The sequence below is a fragment of the Pelophylax lessonae genome, assembly GCF_965119305.1.
Source record: "Pelophylax lessonae genome assembly, chromosome: 2".
In the NCBI taxonomy this organism is placed as follows: domain Eukaryota; kingdom Metazoa; phylum Chordata; class Amphibia; order Anura; family Ranidae; genus Pelophylax; species Pelophylax lessonae.
The window spans coordinates 54,980,752-55,006,460 of NC_138769.1; the positions used below are offsets into that span (position 1 = coordinate 54,980,752).

The window sequence follows — 25,709 nt, forward strand, 5'->3', positions numbered from 1 at the left end:
ATTAGTTGGCCGATTGTTTCGATTAATCGACTAATCGGAAAAAAACCTCAAAAAAAAAAAAAAGTGGTGTATAATTTAGTTACTATTCTTGAATATCTATATGCAGTGGTAAATATAAATATCCAGCTATATAGTTGGATATTTAATGCACTCTGAGACAGATATATGAATTATTAGAGGTTTAAAAATGTGGTACATATCAGACTCAGAGATCAATATTTTTAAAAGACCTAAAACACTGTTTTGCAAATTTTCAGACCGGATTGGTATACAATATTCATGATAGACTCCCTTATTAATAGGCAGGTAGCTTGATACAAGCTCCCTGCGCCTGCTGTCACTTATGCTGGCCATTGACAAAACTACATTTTTTTAGAAAATTTTTAAAACATTCATCCGATTTTCTAACCATTAGTGGGGTCCATTCGGTGTTCGTTGTCAACCACAGTGACAGGAAAATTTGAAGGAGCAGAATGGAAAATTTCTCGATCAAACAAATCTTCAAATAGTGTATGTGGTTTTTGCTCAGAAGTTATATTCATTTTAAAATTTAATGTTAAAAGCAAGTGGAATTTTCAAAACAAAACTCGTCCATTCAACGAATATACAAATAATATTTGTACAAACATAGATGCAAATATTTTTGTCCAAAAATCCAATAAATGTATGGGCAGCAGAAGACATTTAATAGCAACAGCATGCTTTTTTTTTATCACCTGTCATGATGGGGTTAAAAAAAAAATAAAAAATAGCCCTTTATAAGTAAGAAAACAGCAGATATCGCTACTGTAATATAATTATAATTTCAACTGTGAAACAGTGAAAGTATTATATCTTGTATCATGTGTATGTATATAAAAAAATATGCCCAGAAGTCAGATATGCAGGATATTTTAACTGGGAGTCAGACATGAAGCTATATGAAGGGGGGGGGGGGGGGGAAATAACGATTTTATATTAAAGTAGTACTAAAAGCTGGGACTTTTTTTTTCATGGATATAATAATTTTAAATATAATGCACAATACTAGTAAACTTTTACTTTAAATGTAATTGTAATGCCGTATATCACCTCTAGTCTATCGGCCTCCACCTTTTCTGGGTTCAGATGCTCTTCCCAGCACAGAGCCCTTAAAGTGATTGTTGTTAAAGAAAAAATCCAACGCTTACAATCTTGTCATATTTACCTCTCTGTGTAATGATTTTGCACAGAGCAGCACTGATTCTCCTCTTCTGTCCTCTGCCCCCCCCCGACCCCCCATGGCACTTCTGGCCCCTCCCGCCTTTAAAGTGCCCCTATAGGAAGCAGCAAAGTATAGTACTGTACATAGTGTCCTTATAGGAAGGTAAAAAAAAAAAAAAAAAAAAAAAAAAAAAAACCTCTGCCTTTAGAATCACTTGGTTCCTTCTCTTGTCCAGGGCTACATTTCCCATGAGGCATTGCTCCTCACACATTCACAAGTTCTCTGCCATCTACATACATGTATGGACGGTGTACTGAGCTGAATGTGGGTTGCACTGTATTTTCTGATATGTAAACAAATAATGCATTCTGTATGCAGGACAACTAATCAGCTGACCGATTAATCGATTACGAAAATAGTTGACAACTATTTCCATAATCGATTACTTGTTTCAGCCCTAGTCCTTACCCAACACTACTATCTTCAGCTTTCCTCCAGCGTTAACATGTCACTATACAATCAAGGAGACTTCATTTAAAAAGATCAATGCTAAAAACATTGGAGCAGATACCTCAGGTGTTTGTAGACAGTCCAGTTCTCCTTGCTCAATTCTGCCTCATCGTCTTCATTGAATGGGGTTATTTCCATGCTTGCATCCTTGCTTTCACTCAATTTCCATAATAATATTACAGCATCTAGAGTGCAGAAAGATCATTTGAGTTTTCCTGTAGACACATTTCAAATCTCCGGGTACCCCTCAACATTGTGACCCCAACGTACCAAAGTGTTAAAGGAAAACATTTTTGTTGCAAATAATTAACCCACTTCTCTTTTCTAGTGCAGTATGGGAGGACAGTAGCATGTAACTGGCTTTTATGGGCAACAAGGTCTCCACGGTCAATCGTACACTGCCAGACAGTGTAATACGCACCCATATAATTCTGTAACAAAACCACACAGCTCAATTGAGGAACCTTTGGGTGCTCTGTAATCTAGTCAGGCATGTCTGGAAATAAAATGCTTGGGATACACACAGCAACTTTCCAGTCATTTCTACTACAATCATTTACAACCAGCTTTTGATAGTAAAAATGACCAAAACAACAAACCATCAATAGTTTTGTTTGTCGGACGTTGCCATCAGTGTTCAATGGCAAATTTTGCCATTTGAAAATGGCAAAATGGCATTTCAACCATTCACTGCAATTGAAAGATGGTACAACGAGGCTAAAACCGCTATCAAACTGCTATGTGTATGGCTAGCATTAGGACAGAAATTCTCTCCTGAGGAGGGTAGCAGGGGTGTGGCTTACTGGCACTGTGTGTTTTTATGGCTCAGGAAAGCCGACCGCACGGGTGCTTCTTAAGCGCAAAGCCTGCTATAGGGGCACTAAGACGGAACAGAGAGTGCAGGGGACTGCAGAAGATGCGGCAAGAACAGTTTTGTGTAATATTACTGCACAGAACAGGTAAGTAGAACAGGTTTTATTTTAAAGCAAAAAAAAAATAATAAATTTGCATATTACTTGAGAGACATTGGGGTTGATTTACTAAAGGCTAATTTACTGTGCACTACAAGTGCACTTGGAAGTGCAGTCGCTGTAGATCTGAGGGGGAAGATATGAAATGTGGAGAAGCTCTGCTGATCCCATTATGTGCAAGCAAAAATTCTGTTTAATTTTCCTTGCATGTCCCCCTAAGATCTACAGCAAATGCACTTGTAGTGCACAGTGGATTTGCCTTTAGTAATCAACCCCAATATCCCTGTACTTATTTTGTTGCACTGCAAAGTTTGCTTTAAAGCTAAACTCTGTGGAAAGAAAAAATCTGAGGCTCCAACTGCACTGCAAGTGTTAAATTCTTGCTTAGGTCTATGGTACTAGTAAAATAGGACTTTCAATTAACTAATCCCTCACTCCCACAGACTTCCTCCACCCTATGTGACCGGCCTCACTGCATTCTCTCTATGGTGCACAGGAAGTCTGATGTCAAGTGCAATGCAGGGCCAATAGCTCTGCACTGTACCCGGGGAAGCTAAGGGCCGGCCTGCAACTCCAACGTCAGAGAGATTTCAGCATTGGCAGCTGAGAGAAAAGGCATGTCTTTTTTTTTTTTTTTTTTTTTAAATGGACCCTAGGCAAAGTAGGCATAAGCAAGCTTTTAGCCCTTGAGTGCAGGAGGAGACCCACTCAAGCTTTGCATAACATTAGAAAACTGAGATTTTTGACTTACTATAAAATCCCTTTCTCTGATGTTCATTGACGGACACGGCTCCTGATTATTCTTAACCATTGAGTTATACTGCCCCTTACAGAAGAAACTAGGCAGAAAAAAAAGCCTGGCTACGCCTATGGCAGTCTAAGGGGGTATACTTCCTCTCTGCTAAAGGTACTTTTGTTAAAACCAGTGTCAGAGGAAAAAAACTCGACAGAGGGGTGGGTGCTGTGTCAGTCAATGAATATCAGAGAAATGGATTTTACATCATGACAAAAATTCAATTTTCTCTTTCATTCATTGACAGGCAAAGCTCCTGATATTCAAAACTTTTAGGAAGCCTCAAAGCATTGTTAAACATGAGGGGTGGGAATAGCAAAATATTCCCAAGGCTAAAAACAGTAGCCAACCAGGCAACAGGGGCTCAACCAAAACAACTGGAACCCACCTGAAAAAAACAATACACCCCCAAAGAGGACCATGTCCTCTAAACAGCAGCCTGCAAAAACCTTGCGGCCAAAAGAGGCATCCGCAGATGCCAAAACATCCACTTTTTAGAACTTCGTGAAAGTGTGCGCCGTCAACGCGGTGGACGCCTTACAAACCTGCATCACTGGTGCCTGATGTTGGAAGGCCCAGGAGGCATTGAGCACCCAAGTAGAGTGTGCCTCGATAGGGAAAGGAGGAACCTGACCCCTGATGGAATAGGCCTGAATCAGTCTGTGTGATCCATCTGGGAATGGACGCAGAGGAAGCGTACAACCCTGTCTGAGACCCATCCGTAAGCACAAATAGTGAGTCTGACTTCCTAAAAGACTCAATAGCTGCCAGGTACACCCTAATTGCCGAACCACATCCAAGGCATGCAAGGCAATTTCCTTAGGATGTTTTGGCCTGGGACACAGGGAAGGCAGCACAATACCTTCATTCAAATGGAAATCAGAGACAACCTTTGAAAGGAATGACAGAAAGGGGAGAAAAAACACTATCTCTGTGAACCACCAAGGTGAACAACAAGATAATGCTGCCAGTCAACACAATGTCTTCATTCCTACCTACTGAGACAGCGTAAACAAAGTAATCTCCCAAAGAATATCATCGGTAAAACTTCTGGAGGGCCGAAAGCACCAAATTGAGATCCCAAGGCGGCAACAGAGACAGCACTGGGAAGGAACAAAAGCGCAAAACCCTGAAAAAGGTACGCATCAGGGAGTGTGTGGCCAAGGGTCGTTGAAAAAAGACCGTCAAAACCGACACCTGGCATTTGATGGTATTCAAGGCGAGTTTCTGCTCAACCCCCCCCCCCCCGTGAAGAAAGGTCAAGATTCGAGCCACAGAGAGCGAGGATGAACCCCAAGGGACTCTGACCGCACGATGTACCTCTTCCACGTACAATGGTAAAACTTCCTAGAAGTACATTTCCTAGCTTTTAACAGCGTTGGAATCACCAATTCAGACCAACCTCTATCCTTTAGTACCTGGCTTTCAACAGCCAAACCATCAAAGCCAGCGACTGTAAAGCAGGGTTGAAGATTGGCCCTCGGACCAGCAGATCTTCCCTAAGAGGAAGCTTCCAAGGAACGTCGGCAACCAGCCACACCAGATCGGCGTACCAAGCCGGCGAGGCCATTCCGGGACCACTAAGATGATGGAATACCCTCTGCCTCGATCCTGCGTAGAAGTCTTGGCAAAAGCCTGAGGGGAGGGAAGGCGTAAATCAGACGATATTGATGCCACGGGGCCATCAGCGCATCTGTGGTGTTTGCCAGAGGATCCCGTGACCATGCCACTAACCTCTGCATCTCTGTTTAGCCGAGACACCAACAGATCCACCTCAGGGAGACACAACTGATGAAACACCTCCGGATGAAGAGACCATTCCCCCTGGTCCAACGCCTGCCGACTGAGGTAATCCGTTTTCCACTCCTGGGAATGTGTACAGCGGAAAAGGCTGGAATGAATGTCGTTCTGACCACCTGAGAATGCAGGCTACCTCCAGAGCCACCAGGACGCTTCCTGTGCCCCCTTGGTGATTGAAATAATCCACGGCAGTGGCATTGTTTGATTGAATGTGCACTGGACATCTTTGGCCATGATCCATCCAATGTTCCAGGCACAGTCTGATCGATCGGAGCTCCAGGATATTGATCGGTAGTGTGGACTCTTCAAGGGTTCAGACCCCCTGAGCAGAATTTCTGTCAAGAATGCCTCCCCACCCTGACAGGCTGACATCCATGGTGACCACCGTTCAATACAAGGGGAGGAAGGATTTGCCCTGCCAGAGTGCCGGAGAACAAAGCCACCAGATCAGGGACCCTTTTTCACCCCAGCTCAGCTGCATTTGGTTATCCAGAGACTGCATCGTCTTCTCCCATTTGATCAGAATCTCCCTTGCAGCGACCTCATATGGAACCGTGCAAATGGGATCGCTTCGATGGAAGACCCCATCAGGCCCAGCACTCGCATGCAAGTCCGGAGGAATCTGCTGGACAGCAGGAGGCAAGTTGCAGCCTGCAGTTTCTGGATTTTGTCCAGAGGAAGGACTACTCTGGCTAAGGCCGAGTCCAGAGTAAGACCCAGATAGTCCAGTTTCGTTGAAGAAAGGAACCAAGGCAGACTTCTGAAGACTCAGAATCCAGTCAAACTTCCCCAAGGTCTGTATGGAGATCTCCAGGTTTTCCACCAGTGCAGTAGGAGACACTGCTTGCAGAAGGTGGTTGTCCAAGTAGCCCAGGACTGTGATTCCCTGCTGACGGTAACAATGCTAGCACCGGGGCCAACACTTCCATGAAGACCCGAGGAGCGGAGGCGAAACCAAAGGGTAACACCACAAACTGATAATGCGCCTCTCCCACGGCAAAGCTGAAGAAGCACTGGTGACCGACACATATTAGAATGTGAGTGTAAGAGTCCTTGATGTCGGTGGGAGGCAAGAAAATCCCCCTGATGCAGAGAAGCCACCACCATGTGAACAGACTCCATTCTGAACTTCTGCACCTGCACAAGCAGTTCAGCACCTTGAGGTCCAGGAATAGACGCACCTTGCCCTTCTTTCTGGGGACTGTAAACAGGTTTGAGCAAAACCCCTGAAAACTTTCCAAAGTCAGAACCGGGACAAACACCCCTTGAAGTAAAAGGTCTTGCACTGCCCCAAAGAGAGCCTATAAGCGGACTGGGGACAGTCGCACGTTGGAAGGAAAGAACCTTTTCAGAGGATTGTAGCCGGATCGTATGACTTTGTGGACCCACTTGAAATCCACGGGTTCGGGAACGAACGAAGACGTCCCCCCCACCCCAGATACAGATGAGGGCACACCTTCAAGCTGAAATGGCCTTGTCCTCGGGTCTGCAGAAGCCGGCTCTTGACTTGCCAGACCAAGGTCTCTTTGTTCCTCCAGAGGAGGCCCTGAAGGGTTTCGATCCCTTATCAGTCTAACCTAAAGGGACAAAAAAAAAAAAAACAACACTTAATGAGCCGAGAAGGAGGGCCCACGTCTATAACGAGGGACCTGGCCCTTAGTAGCCTGTGGAAGAAGGGTACTCTTCCCCCCTGTGAGACATTTAATAATGAGGTCATCCAGGGTAACATCAAACAGGTATCTCCTTAAAAAGGGAAGATCAGTCAAGGACTTTTTAGAAGTCGGGTCCGCAGACCAGCATTTGAGCCAAATGACACACCGAAGGACCACTGTCGAAACAGAGAGCCAAGCCACTTCCAAAGAGGCATCACAGATAATTTGTAGCCCCTGGACCAGCTGGTACACTAGCTCAGCAAAGGTAGGGGAGAGCGGTTCTTTTACCAGGTCACAGCATAAAAGCTTAGCCCACTCAGTCAGTCTGCGACACCAGGGCAAGGGAGAATATCGGCCTCAGTGCCCAACCAGCCAGGGTGTACATATTGCGGGCCACAGCCTCTGGCTTCCTGCCAGCTGGGTCCTTAAAGGCCAGGGACTTTTCAACCAGAATCATGGTTGCCTGCTTAAAAAGTTGACTGTTCCCCCAGTGGTGGACCCTCCGGCTTCCAGATTAAAGGAGGCACTCCTTATAGGGGTTATGCCTAGCAAAGTGCTTAGGCACCCCAAGGGGACGCTTTGGTCGTCCCCACTCTGTAGTGACAATTCTGTAAAAATAGGAGGAGGAGGGGAAAGGTTACACCTTTGCCGCTCTGGATGGCTTGTGAGTGCCAAAGAGGATCTACGCCTCTGTCGCAGCTGCGTCCTCAATCTTTAAGGTCTCACACACACAAACAAACACACACACACACACACACACACACACACACACACACACACACACACACACAGATACAAACAGCTCCCTGGGACTGCGCATAGGCTTAGCCAGACTTTCTGCCTAGTGTCCTACTCCTGTAGGGGGCAGTATAACCCAATTGTTAATATCTGGGGCTGTGTCCTTCAATGAACGAAAGAGAAAGTACCCCTGAAGAAGTCCCGTGATAGCGTGGTGTAACACGTAGGGCAGACCGAGCACCAGAAGTGACGTTACAGGACATGGAGGAGAAATCCCACGGCTTACAAGCCAATAACAGCATTTTTAACTGTAAGTTGCTACTTATTTGTTACCATTAAAATTTGTGAAAATACTACACAATGTCAGCCCTGTTACTTTGAGATACGAGGAGGCACCGGAGCCAGATCCTGGAAAGAAGGAATACACCAGCACATCCCCCCACACTTGATCCAATAACCCGAGGAGAAGAGAGGACAAAAGATCAGATCTAATACTAGATCTAAAGGCGCATTGCTAATAGCATTAAGGTGAGCGGCTAGCACACCTAGAGGTGTTCAGCACTGAAGATCACTTTGTCTCACAAGGTTTATACGTGGAATGACGTTCCTTTTAATATTTTTATTTGGACACTGGAACACAATGGATTATATATGGATTTTATGATTATCTATTTTTTTTTATTTGATTGATTTAATATTGGAGATATTATTGGGACACTTTAACAATTAGCACAGAGCACTTTATATACCACGAATATCACTTGATTATATTTTGAATAGTATACTATCACCATAAGCACTTTATTAAAATTGTTGATTTATATCACTTGAAAATGTTTTGATTAATATATTACTTTAAGCACTTTATTATTAATCAAGATATTTTTATGAATTTTTATCAGATTATAACATCACTTTAAGTACTTTATTATTGATAGAGATATTTATGAAATATTAGAATAATTTTATATGATTTTGATATACAAGACACAGATTTAATTTTTTTACACAAGTTTATACACCGTTTGAATATCTACTGATATATACTTATTAACCATCCCTGAAGCGTGGTACCCTCCCCCCCTATTTATTCTATTTAACTGTATGGTCATCAGTAATGGTACAAGCAGCATTAAGGGCATATACCTTCAATATCTACCAGGACAGCGCAAAAATCACTTCCATATAAATGAAAGAGAAAGTATGTTTTTTTAATGTGATTAGTGTGGTGTACATCATGTACAGCACAGCATTAGGAGTGAAGGGCTTCAGGCTTTACATTATGCATAGAATGGTGCAGTTTTCAGTATGTCACATCCAGAAAAGTTACACAGCAGAGTAGTCTTTCACTATTATAGTAAACATGGAGATCTGCCTGCAACACACGTCACATTAAATAGTCAAGTGACAGGGTGTGGTGGAGCTACCTCTCACTTCCCAGGATTCCACTGTGTTGCTGTTCACTTGCACCACACAAGTAAACCCCGTTTAATCAGAACTGATTCCGATCATTCGATGTAAAGAAACGTTTTTGTTGCGCAGAGTAAGCACACTCCAGAATTTTGTTTAGCACAGGTGAAAGCGGAACTCCATGCAAACAGCTAAATATATGGATGAAATAAACATATGATAGCAGTTTTACCTGCCAAAGGATTTGTATTTCTGCTCATGTCTGTCACGCCTGTACTGAGTTTTACATAGTTCTGCCACACAGCATCACCCTGTCTGGTACCCGAGGGGACCTAACTTTTCTCTGCAGGAGTTTCACTTTTAGGTCTCCTCCCCACCCCAATCTGACTGGACACTGAAGGAGAAGCTGCAAACTCTTGATCACTTCCCTCTGTCCCTTCTACTTTTATCAGCATCTTCTTTAGAAACAGAAAAGTGACGGCAGAAAAAGACAGTCCATAGAGTCTGCCCATTCTTTTTCCGAAACATGTTTTGTATCTTTTTTGTTTTTCTATAACTTTGAGTATAGATCAAGGTTTGTCTCAAGCATGTTTGAAGCCATTTACTGTTGACTACCTCACTACCTCTGCTGGACGTTTATTCCAAGCATCAACTACCCTTTCAGTAAAATAATACTTTCTAAGATTAGTATTGAACTTTCCTCCTGCTAGTTGGAGGTCATGTCCCCGTGTGCTTGATCCTGGCTTCTTACTGAAAAAACTGCCCTCCTGAACCTTATTCATCCCCTTGATTTATTTAAAGGTTTCAATCAGTTCTCCCTTTCCCTTCTTTCCTCAAGGCTGCACATATTCTGTTCCTTAAGTCACTCTCAATAGGTTTGGGGGATAAAACCTTTCACCATTACCCATCTCTGGACTCATTCTATTTTATCAACATCTTTTTGTAAGTGAGATCTCCAGAACTGGGCAAAATATTCAAAATTGGGTCTCACTAAGATCTATATAGGGGAATCAAAACCTCCTTCCTCCTGCTGATGACCCCCTCTAGTGATGCATCTTTGTACAGTAGCACAACAGAATTAGGGATGCAACGATATTGCCGCTATCGCGGTATTGCGGTGGTTAACGTGTCCTGATATCGTTGTGGTTGGGTTGCACGGTTGCAGATGATCAGGGGCGGCCGCTAGAAGAAAAAAAAAATAATTGCCACGGCTGGGACTCGTCTCGGAGTATTCAAATTAACTGGTCTGGCCGCCGTCTCTGTCTCGGCTCCTGTCTGTCACGGTCACTCACCTCCCTATGCTGCAGTGCTTACTGGCCGAGCCAAGGCGAGCGGCTGCCAGTTGGTTTGGAGCAGTGTGGGTGGGCGGGCTTGTGGGGCAGAGGCGGAGCCAGCGCACGAGAGCGGCGGACTCGGCAGAGCAGCTTCCAGGCAGGCACCAGGAAACAGCACCACTAAGGCAAGAGCAAGACACCGGACCGCCGGTGAGTGTAATATGTAAAGATAAATTAAATGAAAAAAAAAAAAAAAAAAAAAACACTGACGCCAGTGCCACTAACGTAACATACTGATGGAATTCAAGTAGTGTTTATCTGTGGTCATTCATTAAACAGGAGGATTTGCAACATAGGTCATAGAGTTGGTTTTAGGGGGAAAGCATATCATATTTTTACTTAGTGAGTAAATATATTTCAAAGTGATTTTTTATGTGGCTTTCACATATTTGCAAACTTATTTCTTCAATAGTATTAAAGACAGAGATTTGTTCTAATACTGCCTGCAGGCCTCATTGATGATCCCTCAGGCTGGATGTTCTCTCACTCTGGGCTGTCTGGGCGACTCCAGTCTGCAAAGTAACTACTACTTTAAGGGGGGCATTCTTCTCACTGACCATCAATGTTAGGGGCATTTTTATCACTGACACACAACTGTTGAGGGGGTCACTGAAGGCCCATAAAGGACAGAGAGAAGCCATTACACTCAAGCACTCTTTCAGTGAACTCAGCATATTTTATATTTGCTGCCTGGTGATGTTGGAGGTGTTCGTACTCCAAAGCAGAATTCTCTATTAATGTACCAGACTGAGACTCTGAACCCAACCCACCAGCTCTTTTTGTGCTCTATGATCTACTAACTTACTAAGTGAGTGCAAGAGATTATTATTGTGAATAAACATTGCCTAAACGCTATGGGACTGGGAGTGCTTTCTATTTTGTCATCCACACATTGCCCATGAGAGGAAGAGTCCTTGCAGGATCCGAGATTGCCAGGAGGAAGGTGGTTTATCCATATTATTTAACCCATGCTCACATGCTGTTTCTGCCTAATCCATGAGAGTGTGGTCAGGCATGGTGATCTGGTGAGCTTTTTGGCCATACCCCAGCACTGGTGGTGGTGTTATCAGACATATGGTGGTCCTTATCCAAACACTATCGTGAGCCATTTAACAATACCGTGAGCTTTTCCACAATATCGCAATAAATATCGTACCGTGAGGTCAATATCGAAATTGTATCGTACCGTGAGATTTTGATATCGTTACATCCCTAAACAGAATGTCTCCTTGTGTCGTTTTCCCCTCTCCCAGTTTGAGCTTTGCTATACAGGAATTGTAAGGGGTCAAAACAAGTCAAATTTCGGTACTTGCACTGCTTGCATTTAATAAAATATATTAAATCAAGGATCGTTCCTCCTTTTATAGTTATTGTTTGCTCAAAACATCTGGCAAAAATTAAGATAAAATGGAAATTCATAGAAATCTTACCGTCTCCACCTGAGGCCAAAATTTCACCATTTGGAGAGAATCGAACAACATTGACAGCTTTGGTGTGCCGCACAAGGCTTGCCAAGAACTCCACAAGCGCTGCTCCATCGTCTGACTTTTCAACCTTCCAAATCTAGAGAAATACAAATACACAGAGCTTGGTCTTACAACTGTCATTCTGCAACTTATTACTTAAAAACAGAACTATAGCAAAAAAAGGTTTTCTTTGTACATACCACAAGGCAAACAAATTACCTTTAATGATGATTACCCTGGAATATCAGTGTGCTGTAAAAATCGATTCATTGATGCCGGAGAGTACAGCCAGCACAAGACTTCTGGCACTGACAATAAGACCAGCAGATCTCATACACAGAAGCCATAGTGTCATTTATCCCCCCCCCCCCTCCCCTTCTCCATTCACAGAATGCCTTTTTATTGTGTTCACAGACTACACGACATTCTGAAAATTAAAAAAAAAAAAAAAAAAAAAAAAAAAAAAAGGAGGAGGAGCAGATAAAATACATGATTGCTTCCTTGTAAGGGAGCTGCAGCTTTCAGCCACAGTGGCGGTAGTACTGCGATGGCTGTATGCAGGTTTGTGTTATCTGCTGACAGCCCCTTCCTCTGTAAAGAGCCAGGTAAAAAAAAAAATATAGCATAGATTGCTGCATACTGAAACACTTTCCTGGGGGGAAAAATAAATAGCAAAAACAGAAAAAAATATATATCGTATACATTGTGGCAAGTCATATTCTAACTGAATGTTTTTAAAAATGACCTTTCCTTTTTCATCGGCAGCTGCTGTAATTTGCTGGAACATGCAATGCAATATGGCTACCTGGAGGGGTTTTGTACACAGAACGCCCCCCAGAAACATTTCCTGGTTGTGTGATTGGCTCACTGATTTTCCCAGAAATCTACACTAAGATACAAGTCAGATTTCAGGCATTCCCTGCAACAAAAGTTATTTTTGGTGAGATACTCCCAATAGGAATACGTCTAAACGGGATGCAGAGCCTGCAATTTTCCTCATTAGAGCCCTGCAGGTGTAGCAGCTAATTGATAATTATGAAACCACCCCCATTAGTGCCGGTTCACACTAGGTCGCTCTGACTTCAGGGGCGACCTGTGAAGTCGCGTGCACCGCGACTTCATGTAATGAATGTCTATGCAAGTCGCTCCGAGGTCGCCCCGAAGTAGTACAGGACCCTTTTTCTAAGTCGGAGCGACTTGTGTCGCTCCCATTAGAACGGGTCCTGTAGCACTGCATGGACCGCGACGGCCCGCGACTTGTCAGGCTGACAAGTCGCGGTAGTGTGAATGGACACTTAGATGTTCTGTATTTGCTTATTTTGAAAAAAAAAAAAGTGTTAAATGCCACCAAAAAAAAAGCTCTATTTGTGTTAAAAAAAAAAATAAAAAAAAAATTAGTTTGGGTACAGTGTTACATGACCGTGTAACTGTCATTCAAAGTGCAACAGCGCTGAAAGCTGAAAATTAGTCTCACCCTGCTCTGCACATGGCTCAGTTGCTCTCTATTTTTTTGGCACTATGCGAAAATGTCAATCTGCTGACAGTCTAAAGATTTAATGCTGTTTAGAGGCTCTGTGCTTCAGCAAAATGGCAACCTTCTGCAAGAAGAAACAGGAGTAATGCTGGAGGCAATTTACAGCACACACTCATTTTGGTAGCATATTTATTAATTCAGAATGTATAGGGTTGCAATGATAGCCTTTTTTTAATCGGGGGATAGGAGTACTGATACTTTTGGTAAAGTCCTCGCAGTGGCAGAGTACTGATACCTTTGCGATGCAATTTGAGCCCATATAAAATGTATGGACTCAAATCACACTGCAAAGAATAGCACACGGCGCCATTCCTGTACGAATCACATGCGATTTCCCCCACTGCTCCCGTGTGAACCCAGACTTGTCATGTTGATTTCATTCTAAGTTCACTTTATGGGCACAAACTGCACTGCAAAGTAACGGTTTCGGGTATCAGAGCATTTTCACAAGTATAAGTACTCATGAAAATACTCATGAGTACTTAGTATCAGTATCGGTGCATCCCTAGGAATGTATGTTCTTTGCAAAGCAATCTTTTTTTTATCAAGTTGTTATGGGTAAAGTTCCGCTTTAACAACACATTGGAGGACACCTACTGGTGTGAACGGGCGCTAAGGAGGGCATCAGGAGCAGCTGATCGGTCACACTAGTTTAGCATCTGTTGCATGGAGGATTACAATGTATTTCCATTTAGATCTCCTCAGTGTAGAAGTAACATACCCGCACTGCAGTGTCCACTCCTGCTGATGCCATTCTATTCACTTTACTTGTCCCATGCTGGAAATCAACGCTATAGACGGGCTCGCGGTTATGCCAGGAAATCTCACAGGTGTTTACCTTCATTATAAATGCTGGGACCTGGACAAAAACAGAACAGAAAGAAAAATTCATAAAAATTACCAACAAAGTAGTAAATAGCTCTTTTAAACCACTTCCCACCAAAGAACCATCCAAGAGAGCTATGGATGGTCTGACTGAGTCTGCCTATCTGATCGGCCCCTCAGTGTGAAAGGAGCCTTACAGTATCTCTAGAAAAAAAAAAAAAAAACACACACACACTTTGTTTTAGACCCTCTGTCTGTGTCCCCATTACGTAGATTCACCCTCTCTATTTCTATTGGTGACTGAGCAAGAAAATATTCAAACTGTTACAGCAGAACTGCAGTGTCGCTCTGGCCAGGTTCTGCACCCCCGAGCCACAAGGCTCTATCCGGCCTTTGAATCCTGGCAGAGCCTGTCGGGACAACAAAGACGGAGAAGGTTTTCGGACTCCCCTGTTGCTGGTCATTGTAGATGACTGGGAAACCCCGCTCGTGTGCAGGTGGGGAACTTTGTGCATGTGCAGATATGCTGAAGGACACTCTCAGGAACCGAGCACTGCAGCACATCTGCGCATACGCAAGGGTGGGGAGAACTTCTTGCCAAAGCAAGAAAAGCTCCACTGTGTGACATTTCAAAAAAGTTATTTAAAAAAAAAAAAAAAAAAAAAGTAAAATGTTGCGATGTGCCGAGATCAGCGCATTGGCACTGTGTTGATCCAGCTGGACTGGACTGCACAGCAGGCACTGTGATGTAACAGCAGCTGGTGTGAATTAGCCCTCAGGCCCCATGGACAACTAGCACAGCAGAAACCCTCAATCCTGCACACATTTTATGACGAATTTTTGCACATCGGGAGGCCTATTCACTTAAACATGTTGCACTATGTGCACCAAACAAGCTTCAAAACCTTTTCAGGCACGGAGTGTCGTACTTTTTCTTTGAACTGTGCTTTGGTGCATTTGTAGTGTGGCAAAATGCACATCGGCTAACCACGCTTGGGGTGCCATTAACAATTAGCAGCACTGCCAAGTGCGACACGTTTTTTGCACCTTCCGGAAATGCGAACATGTGAATGCAGCCTTAGGGTGAAGGTCTTTAACCACTTAAGGACCAGGCCTATTTCTGACACTTGTTTACAAGTTAAAATCAGTATTTTTTGCTAGAAAATTACTTAGAACCTCTAAACTTTATATAATGGGATTTTTGTACTTGCCGTAAAATCCATTTCTCTGAGTGCATTGACGGACACAGCGCTCCAAAAATCCCAACTACTGGGTTATATTGCCTCCTCCAAGAGTAAAGGCCCGTACACACGTAGCGATTGTCGGTCGTAAATATTCGGCCACCGACCGATCGGCCGATTGTCGGCTTGTTAGTATGATGCTTCCGACAACCGACTGCGACTTTTCGGCCGAACAGAATCTGGTGTGCAGGCATTAAAATTTTTGTTGGCCAACACCAGAACGGCCGAATGTTCGCCAGTCAGTACAGAAATCGGCCGACAACAGATGAGCAAGACTGGGCATGCTCAGAGAAGAAAAAACACACGGAAAGCTAACCATCACATGACATCACTTCTGCAGTCGGCTGTTGGCCGATAAAATTCGTGTGCAGTCTTTAGCACTTTTCACCCCACAGGACAGCACCGGACAAAAGACGGCCGATCGTTCGGCCGACATTCGGTACGTGTGTACGGGGCTTAAGACTAGGCAGAACAAAAAACACCTGGCTACGCCCATGGGCTGTCCTCCGCTTGGTATATAACCCCCCCCCCCCCCTCTCTGCTCTAGGTAATCAGTTTAGTAGCAAGCAGTATTAGAAGTATCAGAACTCCATAGAGGGATGGATGCGGTGTCCCATGAGGAACGCAAACAAATGGATTTTACGGTAAGTACAAAAATCCCATTTTCTCTTTCGTTCATCGACGGACACAGCGATCCATAAATCATACCTACTGGGATGTCAAAGAGCAGTGCCAAAAGGAAAATGAGGGGTGGGGAAAATAACCCAAGGCTAAATAAAAGAGCCCTTAACCAGGACACAAGAGCCCCGTCTGAGAAATAAAGGTTTAAAGAAAAACACCCCTCAAGAGGGAACAGCCCCTCTTAAACAGCAGCCTGCAAAAGTATCTACCCGATAGAATTTTGTGAAGGTATGCACCAATGACCAAACTTGCGATATTAATGCCTGATGACGGAAGGCCCAAGAAGCAATCAACGCCCGAGTTGAATGCGCCGTGAAGGTGAAACCTGACTTTTAATGGAATAGGCCTGCATCATCGTCTGATCCATTTGAAGATGTATGAACGCTGAGGAAGTCCCGCCCACGCACGATACGCGTGCGCAAGGGGGAGGAGATCGTGACGTCACTCGTAGCCCCTGTTAGCAGAGCGTTCCGCTCTGTCTGGAGATCAGCTGGATTGCTGTACTGCTCGTTTTTGCATTACCTTGAAGTAAGAGGCTGTCCATTTGTTTTATTAATAAATTGTGGTGTTTGAAACATATTGCACTATGGTCTGCCCCCTTTCTATTACATGGGGATCGTTGTGAACACCTTTACAAAAAGGAGAGATGCCCTCTGTGATTGCTGTCCTGGTCAGGATTTTCACATTGCTGGGAGTGTACTTTTAAGGCTGTCTTTTCACAGCCTACAGGTGAGAGGCTAGCACCTCTGGTGAAGGATTGCACTGAACAAGCACTTGTGTCCTGTTTACTGATCAGCACTGAGCACTTTCATTGGGATTTCTTATTGGACTGTTTTCTCCTCTTTTTTACAAGACTACTGCGTGCCATTCATAGACTTTTCATTTATCCATTGATGTTTTTATTGTCTTATTGTTTTAGCGCTGCACTTTTCACTATTCGATTATCGCCACCAGACAGATTAGAAGATCCTCGCCTTGATTCTTCGCAGGAATTGCAGAAGCCTAAGCCAGAGGAGGATACTGGCCTTACCTTGGCCCTTGGAAGCCTGCGGGTTTTGCCAGAGGAACCCGTGATCTCGCCACACACCTCGGTATCCTCCTGTGGAGCCGAACCTGCTAAAGGAGCTGCATGTAGAGTGGTGCAAACAGAACTGTCTTGAAGGTGAATACCACCAAACTCAGAACTTGTATGCAAAATGGGAGAGAGAACTATCTGTGTGACAACAGCCGGTGAATTACGGCCTGTGGTTCCTGAAGTTTGTCCAGAGGAAGGACCACCCTGGTCAGAATTAGAATCAGACATAGGTAAATCAATTCCCTGGACAGGGATAGGGAGAACCTTAGGTAGTTCAGACATCACCTGAACCTTTGCAGGAATTTAATCCGCACAAGGAGACTCAGGACCTAAAACCCTGAAGGACAAGCTTAGTCTTCCTTTCTGGGTACCCCCAAAAGAATCTTGTGGATCCCCTTGACGCTCACGAAGGAGGTCCACGAGGCCGGAAACCAGCAAAGTTGTCCCCCCACCCCAATAATGGCTGAGGGCAGACCTTCATGCTGAAGGGGTCTTGTCTGCAGGTCCGGAGAAGCTAGCTTACCAGACCAAGGATGCTTGGAACCTCCCAGAGAAGGTTTGAAAGGTCTATTTCCCTTACTCTCCTTCCTAGAAGCACAAAATTTTCTATGTGCTGAGCAGGAGGGCCCCCATTTGCTTTGAGGCTCCTTCCCTTTCCTAGACTATGGCAGGAAGGTACTGCCCCCCCCCCCCCCATGATACCCTTAATGTCGTCATCCAGGGTAGCCCCAAACAGGTGATCACCTTGAAAGGGCAGATCAATGAGAGCTTGCTTAGAGGCTTGGTCTGCGGGCCAATTCTTAAGCCACAGCAAGCGCCTAATCACCACGTCTGAAACAAAGTTTGGACAGCACAGGGGCTGTATCCAAAGCTGTATCACAAAAACTGCAGCCCATGGACCAACTGGTCTGCTAAATCAATATAAGCAGCGAGGACCTGCTCACCCCTCAGGGCCCTGGCGCAAAAGCTTGGCCCATTTAGTTAGGGTCTGAGACACCAGGGCTGAGGCAAAGACTGGCCGCAATGTCGAACCAGCCATAGTAAACATGCTGCATGCCACAGCCTCCGCTTTCCTCAGCCAGGTCCTTAAAAGGACAGGGATTCCTCTACTGGGATCATGGCAGTTTTGTTCCACCTGGAAATAGGAAGGTCCACTGCTGGTGGACTAGCCCACCTTTTTAAAAGTGACTCCTCAAAAGGGTAACATACAGCAAAACATAAGGGGACCACAAAGGGTAATTTTGGTTGTTCCCATTCCTTACAGGAAAACCTGTCAAAATAAGGCACACAAGGAAACACCTTTGGAGTGCGAGGTGACTTATGTGTACCAAACAACACAGCCACCTCTGTGGCTACATCAGCTGCATCCTCCATTTTTTAACCACTTAAGCCCCGGAGGATTTGGCTGCTAAAGGACCAGGGGTTTTTTTGCGATTTTTTACTGCGTGACTTTAACGGACAATTGCGCGGTCGTGCGACGCTGTACCTAAACGAATTTGACGTCCTTTTTTTCCCACAAACAGAGCTTTCTTTTGGTGGTATTTGATCACCTGTGCGATTTTTTGATCACGCGCTATAAACAAAAAAAGAGCGTAAATTTTGCAAAAATAACAATATTTTTCACATTTTTTTATATGAAATTCCCCAAAAAAAAAAGTAAAAATCAAAATTTTTTAACATTTTTCGGCCAATTTGTTTTATGCTACCTATGTTTGGTAAAAAAAAAAAAATCGCAAAAAGCGTATTTTGATTGGTTTGCGCAAAAGTTATCGCGTTTACTAACAAAGAGAAAGATTTTTGTCATTTTTGGTGTTTTTTTTTTAACGCGTAATGGCGGCGATCTGCGATTTTTTTTTCGGTACTGCGACATTGCGGCGGACAGATCGGACCCTTGACTGACATTTTTGACACTTTTGGGGTTACCAGTGACATTACTGCAGTAATCAGTGCTATACATATGCACTGTTACTGCAAAAATGACACTGGCAGGGAAGGGGTTAACTTTATTGGACAGGGAGGGGTTAAGTGTGTCCTAGGGGCGTGCTTTCTACTGTGTAGGGACATTCCTATTGGTGTAAAAGCAAAGATCAACCGTTCTACATAGTAGAACGGTCAGATCTTTACTTTTACACAGGGAGAACTGACAGGCAGCTTGTTTACACAAGCTGCTCTGTCTTTCTCCCTTCACAGGAGCGATCGCAGTGTGACTGGCGGACATCGAGTCCGCCGGTCACACGCACTGACTTGCCTGTGAACGAGCCGCGGCGGGCGCGCGCCTCGGCGGGCGCGCGCCCGCCCGCGATAGGCTCGCAAGTCAGTGACAGGCGAGTGACGTACCGATACGTCACTCTGCCTGGCCGGGGCAGACCGCCGCAGTATATAGTCGTGCGGCGGTCGGCAACCGGTTAAACTCTCACGCACTGCAGTGATAAGTGCGTCTGCTGCGACCATGGAGGAATCATCCTCACTATCGGATGGATCTGGGGGTGTGATATTAAGCCCCCCCTGGATGGCCCGCATCCATGGCAGTATCAGGCTCAGAATCAGACAGACTGAGCAGGGAAAGGAGGGAGACGCTTCCTCCTGGGTCTTTGCCCACACGCCACTTGGGACACTAAGAACTGCAGGACCACTGTTAGTGCAACCATGGGAAGCTGGGGTTCCGAGGGACCTACCACCTCCATGAGGGGGACAGTGGGGGGAGATGAGACCCTGAAGCTCCAATAAGGAAAGGTCTTTCAGTACAAAAACGATCTTTTTGCACCACTAAAGGATCCCCCCCCCCCCCCCAAAGGCTCAGGGTACCTATCAGCAGACAGAGAGAGCCAACAGGTACCCCCAAGAACTTGACCCTACTGATCAGAGGAGCGGCGAGAATTTGGACCCAGCATCACCATGGACGCCATCCCTGTTGATATGTCCCGGGCACAGGAAGAGGAAAGTAAGGAGGAAGAGCTTCGGCATCCCCACGAGGCTTCAGTCATCTCCAGCATCTCACGGACTGAGGGAAAATGGCCCCCGTGACATCGGGCTACACAAACATGGCCACCAACCGCAGACCAGCCAAACTAAGGGAAAATAGCCCCCGTGACATCATTGGGCTACACAAACATGGCCGCCAACCAGAGACCAGCCAGACTAAGGGAAAATGGCCATCAGCTACAGCATGCTGCCAGGTTCTTCCCTGTGCCATCTGCAAGGCTGCACCCCCCCTGCAAGGGGACCACTCCTTGAAGGTAGAACACGCGTTAGGGGGGACTCCGCTGCGCACTCTGCACCGGTCTCGGCACTGTGACCCCCTCCTGCAATATTATACTGCAAACAGTGGGGCATGCACCTAGGGGTCTCCTACACTGGGACCCCTCCAGACTACCAGGGCAGGGCACACTATCCCAGGACCCTTACAGAGTGGGGATAGCGGGGGAGACCCCAGGGGTCTCCGTTGCATCCCCTGCCTTGGGACCCTCACCAGACTCCAGGTCCAGACAGGGGGGGGAAGGGAGTGGGAGGAAGCCCAACTCACTGAGGGATTTTTAAGGAAGGGAGGAGGGAACCTGCAGGCAGATCTGACTGTCCCTGGAGGTTACCCGTGTTCACGCCAAAAAAAAACATCCCCAAAAGGGGAGAGGGACTGTACTTACCATTCCATGGTGCTGGTAACACTCCAGACACCGAAGTAGGGGAGCTGTCGGCCAAGGGACCGCTGCGACTCAGACCCAAGCACGGTCATATGTAACCCTGCGAGATGTTTAGCTCTTGGACCAGCCTCTGTCCGTGATGCTATGTCGCGCCACGTAGCTGCGGTCTGCATGCGCTCACTGGCTGGGCAGGCCACTAGATCTAGATCAGTGTTTCTCAACTCCGGTCCTCAGGGCACACTAACAGGCCAGATTCTAAGTATTACCTTGGGGACATGCAAGGCTAGAATACTGCAATCACTGAGCAGCAAATAATATCACTTGTGATGTATTTCAGTTTTCTTGCAAACCTGGCCTGTTAGTGTGGCCTGAGGACCGGAGATGAGAAACACTGATCTAGATTATCCAGCCCATCGCCCAGTCCGGCAGTGGATTGTAGATCTCCGGAGAGAAATAACAAAAGATGTAAGGAAAGAGAAAAAATCTGCTAGGACCAGAAATCCCAGCTGGGAGCTTAGGTCCTGTCTAGACAGAATAAAACTGATTACCTAGAGCAGAAAGGGGGGTTATGTACAAAGCTGAGGATGTCCCATGAGCATAGCCAGGTGTTTTTTGTTCTGCCTAGTCCTACTCCTGGAGGAGGCAAAATAACCCAGTAGTTATAATTTATGGAGCGCTGTGTCCGTCAATGAACGAAAAATAACTTTTTTTTTTTTTTTTTTATTATCAGAGACCCTAGAGAATAAAATGGAGATTGTTGCAATACTTTTAGGTCACACCGGTATTGCGCAGCGGTCTTACAAACACATTTTTTTTTTTTAAATACACTAATTAAAAAAAAAAAAAACAGTAAAATTAGCCTGTTTTTTTCTATAATGTGAAAAATAATGTTACACCGATAAAATTGATACCCAACATGTCACGCTTCAAAATTTTGCACGCCCGTGGAATGGCGACAAACTTTGGTACCTAAAAATATTCACAGGTGACGCTTTAAAAATTTCTACAGTTTAAAGTTACATAGAAGTTCTAGTACTAGAATGATTGCTCTCACTCCAACAATCGCAGAGATACCTCAGATGTGTGGTTTGAACATTGTTTAAATATGTGAGCGCAACTTGCGTATGCGCTCGCTTCTGCTCGGAGGGACGGGGCGCTATAAATTTTGTTTCTTCCTTATTTATTTTTACACTGTCCCTTTAAAAATAAAAAATGTGATCACTTTTATTCCTATTACAAAGAATGTAAACATTTTTTTTTTTTTTTTTTTTAGAAATAAGCAGAACCGTTCCCCTTTATTGTGAGATCTGGGGTCAAAAAGACTACACTGCGCCAAACGATTAATCGTGCAGCTCTAACATCTGGCCGGATATACACTGCTGATATGCACTTTCCCCGATATATCGGAATCGGCCCTTCAACATTGCCTGCAGCTAGAGGCATCACCCCCGTACCGACGTCCATAGCTCTGGTCCTCCAAGAGCAGAGTCAAGTGGGGGCCATCTTGCTCTCACTCGACTTTCTGCCCATCAAGCAGGGAAAGCGACCGGGAAGCGGTGGGAGGGGGGTGTGCACCTGTCCCACTGCCCATAAAAGTAAGTGAATCCATCGCTGGGACTACTTATGTGAAAGAGGACCGCCAGCTGTGTAAGAAAATACCAGGGTTAAGGCAACTATTTGCTGCCATAACTCCGGTATTCAATGTCAAAGTAGCGACGTAAATACACAGTGGGTGGTCCGGAAGTGGTTAACTACTTAAAGGCCAGCAACCGACCTGTACATCACTGGAATTTGGGTGATTATCATAGGATGATGCAGCTTCAGGCATAATCCTAGTACTGTTTTCTAGAGCCAGCGGCCCTCTTGTAAAAGCAATTCTAGCGGCTAACTAGAGACTGGAAAACACTTTCCCAAGCAAAGAGAGAGAATACATTCCCCCCTCCTGCCACAACTTCTACGACTCTCTCGTCCCAGTGGGAGACCCGAGTTACCAGGCAATGTGTCCGCCACCTAGTCAGAAACCCAAACAAAGCCCGGATCAGCTTTGATCACCTCTCAGCTATAGTAACCTGCAAGCAATGACATGACATCACTTTCAGTTTACCCAGATGTTAGAGCTGCACGATTAATCTTTAAAAAAAGGGGAAAAAAAAAAAAAAAAAAAATCGCGATCTCGATTCACCCCCCCTCACGATCTTAAAAACCGCATGTCTTCGTTTCTTAGAGATGTTCTCTGCTCACTCACAGCTGTCGGAAACAAAAAAAGCCTCTGGCAAATGTTTATCAACATTGTTAAGTCCGCAATGTTTTACAATGTATAATTTCATTCTTTTAGATAAAAGGAATGAACTTCCGTCTGTAAGTGAGGGCAGTTTAACCTCTTAAAATACTTTTTTGACACTTATTGCCAAGTTAAAATCAGTATTTTGATTGCTGGAAAATTACTTAGAATGCCTAAACATTATATATAGATTTTTTTTATTATTTATTTATTTTTATAGCAAAGACCCTAGAGATTAAAATGGCGATCATTGCATTCTTTTTTGTCACACTGCATTTGCACAGAAGTCTTTCAAACGCAGTTTTTGGGGAAAAAAAAACACTTTAATGAAAAAAAACAGTAATGTTAGCCCAATTTTTTTATAAAATGTGAAAGATTATGTTAGAATCAGGATCTTTATTCTAAGCAAAATAAATTGTGATTCTCGTTTTATTCAGAATAATGCAGCTCTATCAGATGTCAACGGCACCATTTAAAAAAAAAAAAAAAAAAATCAAAAACGTTTGAAAACACAGATTTTCTTTGTGTGATGAAATGCTTTTAAGGGAAGTGAAGAGATTTGGGGGTCAATAAATCTAGCACCAGACCTCCTCTGTATAGTGGTAGCCTGTAATGGCTTTGAACTAGGGATCCACCAATTATCGGCGGGGCCGATATGCACTTTCCCGGATATATATCGGAATCGGCCCCGGAGGTTACTGATATTGCCGATATTTTAGGAAAGTGCTGTACCGGAGTGATGACTGCAGCTAGAGGCATCAACCCGGTACCGGCGTCCATAGCCGACAGTCGGTTGTCTTGTAATGACAACTGATGAGGCTGAGAAGCCGCTCGGCTGTCATTACAAGGAACGGGAGGGGATGTCCACCCCCCTGCCTTCCATGGCTCGCCCGGGTCTCCCGTCCGACCGGGAGACCTGGGCAACCAGCCTGCACGGCCGCCGAAGATCTGATCAAAGCCGCATTCGGCTCTGGTCAGGCCTCCATGCAAAAACCCGGAAGTGATGTCATGACTTCACTTCCGGGTACTGGCGGCAGATAAAAAAATATGACAGCATTCAAAACAGCCAAACTTGGCGTTTTGAATGCTTTTAAGTGCAGAGGAGGGGTTTGGGGTCTTTTAGACCCCCAGATCCCTCCATAAGAGTACCTGTCAAGTAAAAAAAAAAAATACATTTTTTTAAATGCATGAAAATATCGGCCTATATCGGCCAATACCAATACGCGATGACCAAAATATTGGTATCGGCAATGAAAAAACGATATCGGCTGATCACTACTTTTAACCACTTTCCCCAGGTAGATGTCATATGACATTCTGTACTTTGAGTGGAGATATCTGGATGATGTCGGCAGCTGCAACCATCACCCAGATATCCTTTTTTTTTTTTTTTTTCAGCCGGCGATTTCCTATATTGTGAAAAGCCATTCTAGCGGCCTGAATGCTTTTACAGGTGGAAGCAGGACGCACAACCCCCCCCCCCCCCCCCCTCGCAATCTTCCAGTCTCCCCCATAAGATCAGCGAGCTGGAGAATGAATTAGCCGGCGGGTTACCATAGAGCCGGATGTGGACCACATGGTACCCGGCCATCTCTATGACCCTCGGAGGCCAATAGCGATGTCATGACATCACTTCTGGCACCAGCAAATGTAAATTATTTTTTTTTTTTTTTTGCTGGAATGCTGGAGATCGATTTTTTTTTTTTGTGATCTCAAGCTTTCCAACAAAGAGGAGAGATGTGGGGAATTACAGAACCCAGATTGCTTCATAAAGAGGACCTGTCGTGCCCTATTCTTATTACAAGGGATGCTTACATTCCTTGTAAAAGGAATAAAAGAGATCAAGAAATTTAAAGCATAACTAAAGGCAAAACTTTTTTTTTTTTTTTAAGTTTTGGATAGAGTGGAGAGGGATTAGAACACCTTTCAGTTTTTTTAGGGAGATTCAGCCTCTCTATTTGTTGTGTTTAGAAAGTGAAAGTAAAAGAAAATCCCCAATTTTGAGTTGTCCCCAGAAAAGTAATAGGGGAAATCTTCCAATGGGGACACTAGTTCTGGTTACCTGGGGGTCCCCAAGGGATTTCCTCAATTTGCAGGGATTTCTTCTCACTTCCTGCAATGGGACACAGATGGCGAAAAAATACGACAGGAGTTATAACCCTCCCTTGCTTTAACCAAGAGGGAGAAAAAAAAACAAAAAAAAAACGTTTTGCCTATAGTTCTACTTTAAGGGAAAGTGTAAAAAAAATAATAATAAAAAAAGGGGAAAAAAAAAAATTATATATATATATATATATATATATATATATATATATATATATATATATATATATATATATATATATATATATATATATATATATTTTTTTTTTTTAAGCGCCCCATCTCTCTTCGCTCACACGAAGAAGCAAACATATGTAGGTCGTGCCCGCATATGTAGACGACGTTCAAACCACACGTGAGGTATCGCTGCGATCGTCAGAGTGAGAGCAATAATTCTAGCACAAGACCTCCTCGGTTACTTTAACCGCTTGCCGCCCGCCCGCCGTCATATGACGGCGGAGCGGTGCGACCATT

The 25,709-nt window shown here is 44.5% G+C and overlaps 1 protein-coding gene across 1 annotated transcript in view; it reads right to left on the bottom strand.

The window, feature by feature from the left end:
- The window catches only part of CHAF1B (chromatin assembly factor 1 subunit B), a 56,960-nt gene that overhangs the window by 24,579 nt on the left and 6,672 nt on the right, over positions 1-25,709 (bottom strand). Inside the window, exons 2-4 of the mRNA XM_082246948.1 lie at positions 14,113-14,250; positions 11,822-11,954; positions 1,755-1,878 (exon numbers count right to left, since the gene is read on the bottom strand). Of these exons, the coding sequence (XP_082103074.1) occupies positions 1,755-1,878; positions 11,822-11,954; positions 14,113-14,235 (380 nt within the window). The 5' untranslated portion in view covers positions 14,236-14,250. The remainder of the gene's footprint in view (positions 1-1,754; positions 1,879-11,821; positions 11,955-14,112; positions 14,251-25,709) is intronic.